Here is a 15552-nt window from a genome sequence, read left to right as displayed (position 1 = left end):
CAACGCCATGTAATGGCATGAGCACTTGAACACGGGGCATGCTGATTTTAATCAAAATTATGAAAATGCCCTCTCTAATGAGGGCCCTAAGAACAACTAAGAACAACATGTGGTTAGTGATGTCTCGTACTTAGGTCAAGGCTAAGGGATTTTCACATTCAGGCCCAACCTTTAACTTAAGGGTATACCCATTTTAAATAAAAGATTCAATTCGAAAGATTGGGTCCAAGTCTAGGTACACCATTCATTGAAAACTACCACTAGTCTTAAATTCAATCGTTTCCATGAGATGATCATAATCACTTATCATACTTGAAACCAATTATCACATGGCATGCTTGTGGTCTTTCGCTAACGTTATAGTGCACCCATACGAAGTCATAAATTTCAAGAATAAGGTATTGTTGTGCCATAGAATTCTCAAGTGTCCACCTAAGGGTATTTTGGTTAATAGACCTAAGCGAGCCAATCCCAAAAGTGCTCCAGAGTCGAGACACATTTCCCAAGAAACAACCAAAGTCAAATAACCAAAGAACCAAGATAATGGCAAAAGAGTGAATATGCCAAGTTTGAGGGGGTAAAAGGGTCTAAGGCAAAAGGGGGTATAAAAGGAAAAAGAAGAATAAGACAAAGGCTATGGGCAATGGCATTTTTTGGAAGCCCTCTCCCTGCAAGGTCTCTCCGAGAGAGATCTTTTTCTCTCGGAAATGATTCATCCTCTTAGAAAGAAGACCAGCTCTCAGCAGCTTCTCTCAGCAAGGCAAGGCCGCCTCTTGGCGGCCATGGCAATTCTCTCGGGAAGGGTTGCGTGCCTTTTGGCGACCTCAACCCTCATCTCGGCAAAGTAGCCAAAGTCTCTCAAAGAGAGCCTTCTCTCTCTGCAATAATCTCTAAAAAATGAGCAATATGCTCCTCAGCCATGGCTGCAATCTCTCGATGACTCTCGGCGACAACTACAAGCCTTTCGATAAGCAGTTGCATTTGTTCTTGAGGACCTCCTCTCGGCAAAACCTCCCCTCAACGAGCCCTCCTCCCCCCTAATGGCGAGGTCTCTCGTAAAGATCTCTTATCATGGTTTTTATAGAAGCTTCTTCCTGAGACCTCCCGACTAGGTGCTTTTCGAGGTCTCTCGAGAAGAGCTACTTTCACCTCTCTCTCCTTCCCCCGAAAAGTATATACGTGCATATGTATGTGTGCGTGCCAATTGGGCGACCAGAGAGCCTATGTACATATGCCCACAGGCCTAGTATTTTAAGTGAGCTTATATAAGGTAATTGCAATGTTTTAAAAATCCGACCGGAGAGCGAACCGGCCTATTAATTGGATCACGAGTCAATTGGTTCGACCAGATGATATCATATATATATTTTATAATTAAATAATATATATATTTAATATATATTTTAATATATATTTGAAATACTAATATTCTATATATTATTATGAAAAATGCTATTATTAACTAATATACAACTAATATTTTATATATAATTATTATATATGTTATTAAAGAATTAATTAAGAATTAAAAATTTAAAAATAAGTGAGAGTGTGAAAAAAATCGGGGTCAACCCGGTTCCCGATTCACCGGTTCGATCGAATTTTGACCGATTTTGACTGAGTTGAAGAAGATTTGAATTTTTATGTCAAATCGGATTAGATAGGCCATCAATTCTTTATTAAATCGGTTCAATCGATCGGTCCGATCTGATTTTTAAAATAATGGGTAATTGGTCTTCCATATGCTTAGTGGGACCTATCCAATCATTCGGTATTCACATGGCCTTATAGTGTGTGTATATATATATATATAGCATGTATTCACGTGGTGGTCAAAGAGATGACTTTATGGGTTTGGTTTGTTATTAATTTTCCAAGGCACTTATAAAGTATGTTTCCAAGTGCCTAGTGGGCCACATGTACTGTCTTGTCTCCGCATAGGTATCCAATGTAATTCTGATAATGGTACAAGACAATAAAGGTGGACAAAAAATTGAATAACTCCAATAAAATTAGCATATTAATCCTTGATGTAAAAGATAATTTCACCCTCATATCTCTCTCTCTCTCTCTCTAAACCACCCTAGCAAACCCATGTCTTTCACTGTCACTTCTCATTCTTTCTTTCACTTTCACTCTCTCTCAAAATCACCATCTCTTTCTCATTCTCTCCCTCAAATCCACCCCCACAGATTGCGGTGTTCACCCTTACATCGCTTTTGCATTGCTGTTGCCATCACCCATCCACTGCTACTCTTATCGCCATCGCCCAAAGATGGCGCTACCGTTATCGCCTACCATCTCTTCTGCCAACATTGTAAGCACCATTCATTATCAATCTCCTCGCTCTCAAAGTCGTTTTCCCTGCAAACATTACGAACACCGTCCGCCATCGTTGTCACCCCCCTTCACACCCTTGCTCCGATGGCCATCGCCGGCCTACCCCACCAACCCCTTGCACAACACCACTTTCGCCTACCCCACCCCTTCCATTGCCTACAAAAACCCTCCACCCCCATTTGCCCCCACCGAGTCACCCTGCCCATACATTTATATATTTATATGTTTTTATTTTTTTGTTTTATTTTTTTATTTTTTTCTGTTATTTTTTTATGTGGTGATGATATAATTTGGTTGTGAAAGTGAAAAATTAATAAGAGACGATGATTTTAGTTTTTATAATTCTAAAAATAAAAAAATTGTTATTTAGTTGTGAAGTTGGCACTAAGAGTTTGTCTTGTAGTGTCAACTTCATACACAAAATAATCTACCCACAATCTACCCTCTAGAATCTATAAGTCGAACTTCGTACAATCAAATAAAAAAATATATTTTTAATTTTTCATTTGTACAACTAAATCATCAGCAACAGCAGCACATAAAAAAAAAAAACCAGCAAATAGAAAAATTAAAACAAAAAAAAGAAAAATATATAAATATATATAAATGCATGTGGGCGCAGATAGCGACAACGGATGGCCATCTGAGTAGCGATGAGGGGCCGGGGGTGGTCGTTCGAGCTGAGTGCAGGCAGTTACTCACAGTGGAAAGATGGGTGACAACAAGTGGGGGTTAGGCGATGCGACCAGCAGAGGGAAAGGTGATGGAAGAAGGTGCTCGCTGCGAGGGGCCGACAACGGACCATGCTCGACTAGATGGGGGCGACGACGATGATTGTTGCGGTGGTAGGGCAAGGATGGGGCAATGACAGACGCTGCAACCAGTAGGGATGGGTTTGAGAGAAAGATTGACGGAGAGATAGAATAAGTTTGAGAGATGATAATTTTGAGAGAGAGTGATGGAGAGATATAGTGGGTTTGAGAGAGATAGTGGGTTTGAAAATAGGTGGCAAAGATGAAAATTAATGCCAAGTTCTCGTGATATTTTGATGTCAAAATATTGCAAGAATTTAGAGTTATCCAACTCTTGGTCAAAGTTTACGTTCGTGTAGCATTATCCATGTAATTTATACTAGTAAGCCCCTATTATGCACATACAAAGGTCACATATATAATGCTAGCTCATGAGTCATTCATATGATTAAATAGAAAGTATTTGAAGGTATTCTCCCACTAAGCCCGAAGTTGGGCTCGGGCAAGTCCCCTAGGGGCCAAGACCCTGCTTTAGTAACTCGTTGTAAGGCCCATCTTCTTTCCGAGGGCCCTCTAGGTTGACCGGCCTTCCGGGGAAGGATTCCTCTCAAACTCGTCCAATTGCTACTAACATGCAGGTCTATGTCAAACTCCCATCGAGATTGATCATCTCTCGCCGAGAAAGGTATAATTGATCTGTATTCAATGATATCCCTTTACTCATCTATTGCTTTTTTTTTCCTACTCGTACTAACTTAAGCATCAGATGACATATATGGGTGAGAAATCCACACATGCCTTCTAAATTATTCCGGTAAGCATATATATGCCTCAAGCACACAGGAGGCCAATTCCGAGCGATACTGAAGGTGCCCTCAAAAGACCATCTATGACCCTGACCAGGGCATCGCGAACTGGAGCTACCCAACGTCCATTTTCACCAACAGACTCCTACAAGCTGCCCACCTCATTCTGCCTCAACTCCAGCTTTCTCGCATTACAAATTCTATTATCATAGTTTTTAACCTACAACAGGTATTGAATAGATTGCAGAGTTATTATATCACTTTATTTTAAGACTCGTGATTAACTTAATTATTAGATAATATATGGCAAATAGAATCCCATCCTTCTTTTGTGGGTAAGTATTGGATAAATTCATAGTCAAGTACGGTCAAGAACATCTCAAGATCAAGAAAACCTAGTCAAGAATAGAAGTTCAAATGAGGCTAATAACAATCAACTCCAAAAAAGAATTAAAAACCTGAATTATGGACCTTGCATTAGCAAACTGGTACTGTTAAATCTAATTAATCAAACAATTATCACATTCATTAAAATACCAAGAAGCGATTGGACAACCTTCTCACACTGATTATTTATAATTGCAGTTGCAAACGAGACAAAGAACAGTAGTCGTTATGATCTATATATCTATATATGCAACTTCTAACCCCCAACTCTGTAAATCAACAGATCATGTATTATCAAATAACCCAGAAAAAAATTTGTCGATGGATCTTCATCATGTTCATTTGATGAATCTTGTACATAAAAAAGACAAAAGTCAATAAAGGAGCTCAAGTCAACACATTTGTGGAAAAAGAAAGGTCTGCTCGTATGAACAAGTGGATGCATGTTGTGTTTCATTAGGTTTACTCTCTTTATTGACAGAGAACTTTCTGATATATACTAGGACCACCTCTTTGAGATATATATATATATATATATTATGAACATGGTAATGTCTTTAGAATATAAACCAAGTGAATGATAAAGTAATTTTTTGAGGTCGAATTTATATTTTTATTCCGATATTTTCAATTTTTTTTTTATTTTTTAGCGACGTGGATGATCCGTCAATAAATATTAATTTATTTATTTTTTAGTTTTTAGCGACGGGCCAACCCCATCGCTAAATTTTATTTTTTATTTAAAATTTTTTTATCTAAATTTTAATTTTTATTTATTTTTTTATTTTTTAGCTACGGGATTGGTTCCATCTCTAAATTTTAATTTTTTTTATTTTTTAGTAACGGGTTCACCCCGTTGCTAAATTTGAATTATTTATTTATTTTTATTTAATTTTTTTATTTTTTAGTGACAGGGTTGAGTCCGTCGCTAAATTTTAATTAATTAATTTTTTTAAATTTTTTAGCGACGGGGTTTTGCCTGTCGCTAAATTTTAATTTTTTTATTTAATATTTTTTATTTTTTAGCTACGGGATTGAGCCAGTCACTAAAATTTAATTTTTTTATTTAATATTTTTTATTTTTAGCGATGGGATTTCCGTCGCTTAATTTAGTAACAGGGTTTCTGTCGCTAAATTTAAAAAATATTTAAAAAAAATTAGTGACGAAATTCCTTCGCTATTAGCTATGGAATAATTCCGTTACTAAATTCCGTCGCTAAAATACATTTTTCTTGTAGCGTTTTATTATTTCAATTACACTTTTAAATATGTATTTTTTAGTTAATTTAACCCATATATTTTAACATATTTTTCGTGTAATAATTTAAATTTTTTTATTATTTTAATTATACCATTAAATCTGTATTTTCAAGTCAATTTAACCTTTATATTTTAACGTGAATAAAGTGTGATATATATTTTATCTCATTTTATTTTTTTTACACGTAAAAATAGAATAATTAAATTTACTCAAAAATATAGATCTATGGATGTAATCAAAATAATAAAAAGTTTAAATTATCATAAAAAAAGGTTAAAATAGTAAAAAAAAAAGTCAAGTTACCATACAAAAAGTTCAAAACTAAACTCAAAATTTCCAAAGAAATTTATTCAAACAAAAATTTAAAGAAATTTTCAAATGTCTCTAGATTTAAAAGAAAAGGAATTAATGAACTAGAAATATATAATACATTTTGCATTAAAAATGTTAGCATTGCACAAAATTTTATAAAGTTGAGAAATATTTTTTTTTTATAACATAAAAAACTCGAGAGATCTTTTTATCAGAGATAGTTTTTGACATAGACTTATCTTACATTATTTAAAATTTATTGTCCATTTACTCTACAATTTTAGGTAAATTAATAGATTCATCACGATACAAAACTCAGGGCCTAGGTCTTTGGCTACATAGAAGATTGTGCAATCTCACACAAAAATATATTCAAATCCATAGCCTTACAGTATCTTAAGTTTTTGAATGTGCGTTATGGATTATCTATATTATCTTAAGAAGTTTAGAAGTTGAAAAATATTACATAGCCCTGATGAATAAGTCATAGTGAATATAAGATAAGTGTCTTTTTAATTTTATGTAATATTTATGCTTAATTTTATATTATTTGTGAAAGTAAGGGTGTAGAATTGGAATTTGAAAAATGTGAAAGGGTAATTTTTCAAAGAAGATGGAGCTGAAACTAAATTAAATTTAAAGAAAGAAATAGGAGATATAGACAGGTGGCAACTGCCTATCATCCGCAACTACCTTTTCTATTGTATCAGTGAAAGAAGCTTTCGGTATTAGAATCAATTAGAAATCGTTTAAATTAATTTCTTAAGGTAAATAATATGAGATTGAATTTAATTTTAAAATTTGATTTATAATTGAATCGAGATTGAATTTAGTAAGATTTGAGTCGTTAAATCCTTAGAACATATTCAATTGGAGATTTATAAATATTAATAGATTCGATTAGAAACTCATAAAAAAACATATTTGATTCAAAGTTTGTGAATAACACATGAACAAACTTATTTATAAATACTTTAATATATTTATTTATAATTTTTTAAATATATTATGTAATATAAAATTATTAAATTTTAAATTATTATAATAATAAAATTAAATTGAATATATTTAGTATTATTTATCTATAGTTGGGTCATCCTCTTATATCTCATTGTCCAAATTGAATGATAAAAACTTTTTAACATGCTGGGTCAACTCGACCCAGAACCATAACCAACACTATCAAGTTGACACACATATACACAAAAATACTTAATATATCTACTGTAATATATATATATATATTATATGCATACAAAATATAAATTAATAGATATGTGTATAAAAAAGAAATAGTTGTAGAAAAAGAATTAATCAGAGAAATATCGGGGACTCGTCGGTGGTTGTCAACGATGAATTAGGATCGAAAAGAGAAGCCAATGACGGTTGCGACCATCCATCTTCTTTGACAACGATATGCTATTTTGTGCCTGCAACAATCTATCTTTTCCAGTGACAATGATCTCTTGAGACTGTGATCATTCATCTTCTTTGACCAAAATAATGCCCGCAACCATTCTCTTTTTCTATCGTTTGTGACTGCTTGCATCTATTTGGAACCATTCATCTTTTTCGATAATCTATATTCACCGTCGATTATCGCTAGCTGTCGCCACCGTTCACCAACAAGTGCTCGAGCTCAAATCTAGAAACTAAACTCAGCGAAACTCAACTGAGCTCGATTTAATTGCCTTTATTGACTAATGTTATAATTTTTAGTCATTTAGGATCAGACGCAAATGCAAATTTCTGTTTTATGTGAATGAAAATGTAGAGCAGAAATGATAAATTAACTAACAATATCAAAATAAAAAGGAAAAATGGATATATATAGTTTCATCCAATTGACTTGCAAGAGATGACTTTTACGGCATGGCAATGACATGATATAAAATGCGGACAAAGAGTAGACCCCCTTTTGAATCTTTAAAGAAATTAAATCTTTTTTTTTTTTAAATTTGAAATATTTTAATAGTACTCTTTTGACTATTTCATTCAGAAAACAAAGGTTTATGGTCAGAATAAGATTTAAACTCATAATATCTGATATTTAACATGAAACCAATTAAATTTTAAGTATCCAAATTCATCTTCATATACAAATATTGCCTAAACAATTTAAATATTAACTATCAATTGTATTTCTTAACTTGCACGTGCATAGCAGGTGTTACATTCCTTGTTTTTAATGAAAAATATCCAAAAGATTCTGTAAAAGCAGAACTCAATACAAAAACAAACAAACAGAGAAGACTGAAAACTGTGTCCAGGGACTTGACTTGATTGCTTCATAGTTCACCTCCTCTAAGGGCAGCGCCCTTAATCCCAGTCCTTTCCGCTGTGGTTTAGCATTAATAGACAGCCTTGCAGAATGGTTGAAAGCAGCAGCTGTGACAATTCATGAACTCATGGCCATGAGAAAATTAAGACAGACAAGCGAATATTAGACATATATATATATGTGTGTGTGTATATACATTTATAGATGTAGCTCTTACAGTGGGATGTGTAGAAGCGAGCGAACAGAGCAAAACAAGCAACTGCACAAGCTGCGAGAGGGAAAGACCAGGGATACAGCGCGCACATGCAACTGCACAAGCTGCGAGAGGGAGAAGCACCGATGATTCGTCGGCCTGATTATCTTTTGATTTAGAGAGCTCCATGGCCTCAGCTATGTCTTTCTCCAGCCCCGCAATTTGCCTACGCATCTGACGCGAAAGCTCTGTAAATAATTCTTTAAAATCTTTGACTTGCCTCTGCAATTCTTTCAGCCTTCTCCTGAGGCCCCCAGTCGACTTAGATATTTTCTGGAGCTTTGTCAATGACATCCTAAAGGCAACCCCGAAGTTTAAGAAGGAGAGAATTGTCATCTTAACCTCATCGGTATAACTTAGTTGGAGATAGATAGAGGCAACGCCATAAAATAGGCTAAGTAGCATGAGTGCTGTAACTTGGCTTCTATAAGAGTTGACTACTTCATGCTGTTCCGTCCGAATCCTCTCCCCTTCTTGCCTCAGATTTTTAGCCGTCTCCTTAAGTGACGCTAATTTTTTTTCAGCATTTCCTGCCCCCAGAAAAAAAAAAAAAAAGTTTTACATATATCTTAATTTTTTATTTTGGGTCTGCTATGAAAGTTAGACCCAGCTCAAATAATTTGAGAGGAGACACAAATAGAACTTTTTCTGGGGAGCTCTGGTGTGAGAGCACGACCGAAGAAGACGAGTTATAGGCAAAGACAAAGACAAAATTTGTTGGTGAAGGCGGATGAATTGCAGACACCAAATACGGCGATGGCGGCAATGGTGACAGCTTCTTTGGCGGCAACCAACAGAGGCGGCGGCGATGGCAGCTTCTTCGGTGATGAGAAGATTTGACTGGTTTGTGATTTTGAATTTTTTTTTGTATTTATTTTTGTATTGAATAAGTGATATTATGTATTTATGTATTTAGTTATTGGTTTATGTATTTAATTATTAATTTTGTATATATGTATATTTGATTATTGATTTTGTATATGTGTACCCAATTATTAATTTATTTATTTGATTATTAATTTTATATATGCGTATTTGATTAGTTTGTGTATTTGATTATTGATTATGTTTATTTTAAAATAAATAAAATTAATTTTTATTAAAAAATAAATGAAATAGAGAGTTAATAGAGAGTGTTGTTGAAGCAGATACAATTTTTGAGATAAATTAAAATAGAGAGTAAATTATTTAAAATATAATAAAAAACGAGATAGAGAACTCTGTGCCACAGGGAAAAGTTTATGGCGTTTCTAGATGCTAGAAAATATTTCATAATGATCAATTAAATGCCAGTTATATGTATTGTTACCTGTATGCTTCCCGTTGGCTTCTGTGCCTGTTGAAAGAAAATATTGTATTTGTTAGGATTTAACATTAAACTTACAAATGAACATCCTATCATACATTAAAAAAAGTTAATTGAGCCCCCCCGGGCCAAGCCATGTGACTAAAGGGTGGAAGTTAAGTGGTTGTCGATCACCTCCAACCAGTTGTGTATAGGTTCGATTTCTTAAGTGGTAGGTTCTCGCAATTTACTTCCTCTGCTGGAATTAAGGAATTGAGCCGTTGGGCACCGATGACAAAGTGTCATCCAAAAAAAAAAGATTGATTGAACTTAAAAGGAAAAAAAAAAAAAAAAGATTGATTGTTTTTATTAATAAGTCACAAGAAACAAAAGAACTATAACCCATTAATGTATCAAACTCACCATTACTTTTCTTGTTGTCATGGGAACCCAAGTTTCCTAAAAAAAAAAAACAAGAAAAGGAAGAATCATATATTCTTATTCAAGTATCTAAAAATAAAGATAAAGAATATAATAAAAAAACGAGATAGAGAACGTTGTTGGAGATAAGCTAACAACATCTAATACAAAACAAAGCAAATCATAAAGCCAAACTATAAAAAAGAGGGTTGTTTCCGGTGTCTAAGAAGAACTCTCCACCACAGGGAAAAGCTTATGGCGTTTCTAGATGATGGAAAATATTTCCTGCGCTTAACAACATGCATTCATAATGATCAATTAAATGCCAGTTATATGCATTGTTACCTGTATTGGCTTACGTGCCTGTTGAAAGAAAATATTATATTTGTTAGGATCTAACATTAAAGTTGCAAATGAACCACTACAAAAAAAGAAAAAAAAGGGCATTTAACAACGGTGTTTTTGACATTTAGCAGCGGTTTTCAACAACCGCTGGAGTAATCGCCACTAAGTCATATTTTTTCCGTCAGTTTAAGAACCACTGCAAAATAAGTAATTTAGCGGTGATTTTTAAAATATTTAACGACGGTTTCGGAACCGTCGCAAAAATTTCAAAAATTTTGAATTTTTTCCAGCCCCTACACGCGCGGGGGCGGGGACTCACTCACGCACATGCGCGCCTAGCCCCTGAGCGCCACATGGCCGCATGCCTTCCCCGATTTCGAACCCGAGACCTCCCCACATACGTGCACGAAACCATTTGACCTATGAAGCCTACTTGTTATATATTCGCATATATAAATTATATAACAATCCAATCACTATTTTTCATAATTATATTTTATATTTTTTAATATAAATTAAAAAACATAAATTAATTGAATTAAATTTAATTAATTAAAAATAAAAAAAGATTTTATATATTTTTTAAAATTATTAAAATTTTATATATTGAAATTTTGTTAAATTTATTTTTATATTTTTAAATTAACTTTTTTAATGAATTTTGTGACGATTTTTCAAAACCACCGCAACTGTTATTTAAAAATCGCTGTAAATGTTAAATTAATTTTATTTTAAAATTATTTTCTGAATTTATCGGCAATTTTTTCAAAATTACCGTAAAATTAAAATTTTTAATAAATTTTTCGACGATTTTTCAAAACCGTCGTAAATGTTAAATTATTTTTATTTTTTAATTATTTAATTATTTTTAAAATTCAACAACAATTTTTGAAAATTGTTACAAAATTTAATTTTTAATTATTAAATTATTTTTTAAATTTAGCGATGATTTTCAAAAAACTACCACAAAATTAAATTTTTTAATGAATTTTGTAGCGATTTTTCAAAATCGCAACAAAATATTAAAAAAATCGCCGCAAAAAATGTATTCTGCGACGGTTTGTAAACCATCGCAAAATACCATATTTTGTAACGATTTTTAAAAATCACCGTAAAAAAATAATTTTAAAAAATTAATTTTTTTGCAGTGAACATCTTAGCATACATTAAGGAGAGTTTATTGAACTTAGGAGAAAACAAAAAAGATTGATTGTTTCTATTATAAATCACAACAAACAGAAGAACTATAACTCATTAATGTATCAAACTCACCATCACTTTTCTTCTTGCGACGGGAGGCCAATGTTCCTACAAAAATGACAAGTAGAGGAATAATCATATTCTTATTCAAGTATCTAAAAATCAAGCAAAATGGACCATAATGTTTTTAGTACAATTAAACTATTTACTCTTTAAGAATGTTCCATCATTCAGTTATGCGAGGAAATTTTCTAGCCCTGATTTCAAGAATCTATAAACTTATTCTGTTCTTCAGTATGAATCTCACATTCTTATGACTTCAAGGAAGATAAACCCTAGATTTTTCAAGAAAACGACATGAATGTATGGCATGTTCACACATAAAAGTACACTTTGAGTAGCTAATTAACATTCAAATTTTTATTAGATTTAAGTTTAAACGGACCATTACAGAACCAAAACTAGCTCCAAGACGTTTAAGTTTAGCTAATACAAGTTTAAGTGTCTTGGACGGACCTTGTATAACAGCTGCACACAAAGTAAAAGCCCCCGCAATCACTACAACCAAAAGATCCAACATCGTCGATACCACCTTGTCGTCCCTGCAACATATTAAGTTGATTTTCCACAAACTAATGAAACGAAAACCAAAAATAAACGAAAAGTCAAAAGTGTCGATTCTAAATGTCAAAAATTATGGCTGCACACATATAATATTATAAAGATCATTCTGGAGAGAAGAATTGGAGGCAGCGAAATTGAAACGAGAAGATGTGCACTTGGACAACTTTGAATCAGTTTGTCCACGCAGCACCACTCAGTTCATTTGTTAAGTATCAGTATCTTATTATTAAAGAGAAAAATAAAGAATTATTAAGAGTTTTTTTTTTTATTTTTAAAAGAGGTTGTTGTTGTCATCCTTACAATGTAAAGGAAAAGTTATAACTCATATTATTTTTCATAATAAATATTTTTATTCTTATTCGTGATTTTTATCCTAATTTATTTGAGAATTTTTCATGTAAAATTTGTCTAATTTTTTACATTATTATTATTATTATTCTCAAATTATCAATTGCGACCCTACTCTAATTCGATATTATTTCTCAACAATTGGTATCAGAGACTATAATGAGGTATTTATATATTTACTTATCATATGCTCTATGGTTGCCACTATAAAAATGGATCTTCCACAACAAAAAATAAGTTAGATTATTAATCACTCTTTTGAAGGTACTGGATATTATTTACGTATACTGGGGCGCTATTTACAAATATGGTTAGAGAGAGAGAGAGAGAGAGAGGAAGAGGACGCGGTGGGGGGCGGTCGGCGGGGGGGGGGGGGGGGGGGGGGGGGGCGCGCGGCGTGGGAGGGCCAGGTCAACACAAGTCAACCCACTGGTGGAAAAATAAAAGTATAATCTAGTATAAATTTTGCTCAAATATATTTTTTATTTATTTTTTATATTTTTATAATTATTTATTTTTTAATTTTTTTAATTATACTCTTAAAATTATATTTTTAAGTCAATTTAATTTCTATAATTTAATATTTTTTCTACAACTTAAATTTTTTATTATATCCATTATACCCTTAAATTTATATTTTAATTTAATTTAATTTTTATATTTTAATATAAATAAAATATAATATGTATTTTATTATTTTATATCTAAAAATATAGATATTAAATTAACTCCCATTGTAATTAAAGTTGATTTTCCACAAAGTGATGAAAAGAAATGTCAAAGAAGAACTTGCCAGGAAAATCAATAATGTTAACTACTGTTTAAGCTCCCATTTTACTGTAGAAGAGCTCTTGTGATCAAATCTAAGAGGTACAGATACTTGCCAGAAAAAACAGGTTCATAAAGAACACAAGATACTAACCCTTTCCCATTTTACTTTGTCATTCATCCACCCAAAAAAGAATCAATAATGATCTCCTTAAGCCCCGATTCAGAACAGAAAGATCAGAATTCGATTTATTTCCCCGTTTCTCTGTCTGATTTCAGCCAGAATGTTCAAAATGGACAAATCAGCTGAACATGGAAATTAGAAAAAAGAAGAAATTACTTGGGGTTTTTTTTATGATTTCTGTTCATTTATCAATCTTTCAGGCAAACCTAACACCTATATGATTTCTATTCGGTATATTGACATGTATGAAGCTACAGGTTTTGGGAAATTCAAGAGCAAAATAAGAGAGAGGAGTTTCCGTTTCATGAGCCCAGAAGATATTTTCATTTTCTGGAAAAGCTCCAGGAAAATGTCTCTATTTTCTGGGGAAAAAAGCTTGTGGAAATATCTTACCAGTTGGAGAGTACATCATCTGCACCATTCTTCCATCGAAGAAATGGAATAAAAGGAGCACTCAGATGATAATACAAGAATGAACCACAGAGAAAAGTCAATCCAGCAAGTCTTTGGGAAAAATGAAAAAAAATAATTAAAAGAAAAATATTTGTCAGAACGTCTCAATCGATCAACATACAATTTCTATCACCCAGCTGTAGATCAATAGATCATGGTTAAAGTTTACACAAAATTAAGAACCCAGAAAAAGATCTTCATATCATATATATTCATTTTGTTTGAGACGCACAAACAGTTGAGTTTTCTCGGGAAGAACATGGGGTGATATCTTACCAATTGTAGGAGATGGAGGAAATGCCACAACTCTTCTTGAATGAACAAGCAAAGATCTATGTTGATGTAGTTTACAGAGAGCAGTAACCAGCAAGCAAAGAACTAGATTGATGTGTATGCCTCTGTGTGCATATATATACAGAGAGAGAGTGAGAGAGAGAAGGGCCAGGTAAATAGAAGAGACTAAATGAACCAACCGATGGAAAAAGGGGTAGATAGAAGAGAGAGAGAGAGAGAGAGAGAGGACGCGGTAGGGGGCGGCCGGGGGGGGGGGGGGGGGGGGGGGCGCGGCGCGGGAGGGCCAGGTCAATACAAGTCAACCCACTGGTGGAAAAATAAAAGTATAATCTAGTATGAATTTTGGTTAAATATATATTTTTATGATTTTTTTTTAATTACACTCTTAAAGTTATATTTTTAAGTCAATTTAATCTTTATAATTGACATTTTTTTTCATGCGACAACTTAAACTTTTTATTATATCGATTATACTCTTAAATTTATATTTTTAAATTAATTTAATTTCTATATTTTGACATAAATAGAATGTGATATGTACTTTACTCTTTTTTATATATAAAAATATAGGTGTTAAATTAATTCAAAAATATAAGTTCAAGGAAAAAAAAAAGTCAAAATACAATAAAAAATCTGATGTGTGTAATTGAAATAATGAAAATAACAAAAAGTTTGAATAGTTATAAAAAAAAGAAAAAGTGAAAGTAGAAGAGTTAAATTGATTTAAAAATCTGATATGTGTAATTGAAATAATAAAAATTTGAAGTGACCGGACTAAAAAAAAATGTAAAGAGCAAAAATATGGATTTGCGCTTCAATTTTTGGAACTAAAGTTTGTTAGGGCTTAAGACTGAAAACAAAATACAATCAAACCATCAAGTACACGAACGAACACAAAAGATGTACATGAAAAACCCAAATTAAAAAATAAAATACAAACAAAAAAGAACAAAATATCATTGTGATGATATTGCTATAACAATAGTTATATAGCTGTTAATAATTTTAAGGTATTGAGTACCTCCTTATATATAAATCTATCGCTCATTTATAAATTATAAATGTACAAAAATGAGAATTTAAACAAAATCTCAAATTGCATTACTAAAATCATTTAACTTGTTAAATGCGTAAATATGTTGTAACTCGGGATTAAATTAGCAGCCCAAAGACGTCGAAGCTACATTACAATGCACAAGCTGTGAAGGAGAAGCACTGATAACAGTGATTAGACAGCTT

The 15552-nt window shown here is 32.6% G+C and overlaps 1 protein-coding gene across 3 annotated transcripts in view; it reads right to left on the bottom strand.

Annotated features, from left to right (window-relative positions):
* Positions 1 to 14521, bottom strand: part of LOC127797978 (uncharacterized) — an 84376-nt gene extending 69855 nt beyond the window's left edge. The window contains exons 1-7 of one of the 3 annotated variants that reach the window (XM_052331231.1): positions 14296 to 14521; positions 12159 to 12244; positions 11715 to 11750; positions 10101 to 10136; positions 9702 to 9728; positions 8357 to 8922; positions 7964 to 8246 (exon numbers count right to left, since the gene is read on the bottom strand). In XM_052331231.1, the coding sequence (XP_052187191.1) occupies positions 8178 to 8246; positions 8357 to 8922; positions 9702 to 9728; positions 10101 to 10136; positions 11715 to 11750; positions 12159 to 12222 (798 nt within the window). In that variant the 5' untranslated portion in view covers positions 12223 to 12244; positions 14296 to 14521 and the 3' untranslated portion in view covers positions 7964 to 8177. Of the gene's footprint in view, positions 1 to 7963; positions 8247 to 8356; positions 8923 to 9701; positions 9729 to 10100; positions 10137 to 11714; positions 11751 to 12158; positions 12245 to 14295 lie in introns of those variants that run through there. The other 2 variants (XM_052331229.1, XM_052331230.1) reach the window with 2 other exon arrangements.
* Between the last annotated feature and the right edge of the window lie 1031 nt (positions 14522 to 15552).

The sequence above is a fragment of the Diospyros lotus genome, chromosome 3 (assembly GCF_014633365.1).
Source record: "Diospyros lotus cultivar Yz01 chromosome 3, ASM1463336v1, whole genome shotgun sequence".
Taxonomy (NCBI): domain Eukaryota; kingdom Viridiplantae; phylum Streptophyta; class Magnoliopsida; order Ericales; family Ebenaceae; genus Diospyros; species Diospyros lotus.
This window is presented reverse-complemented; position numbering and strand designations above follow the sequence as displayed.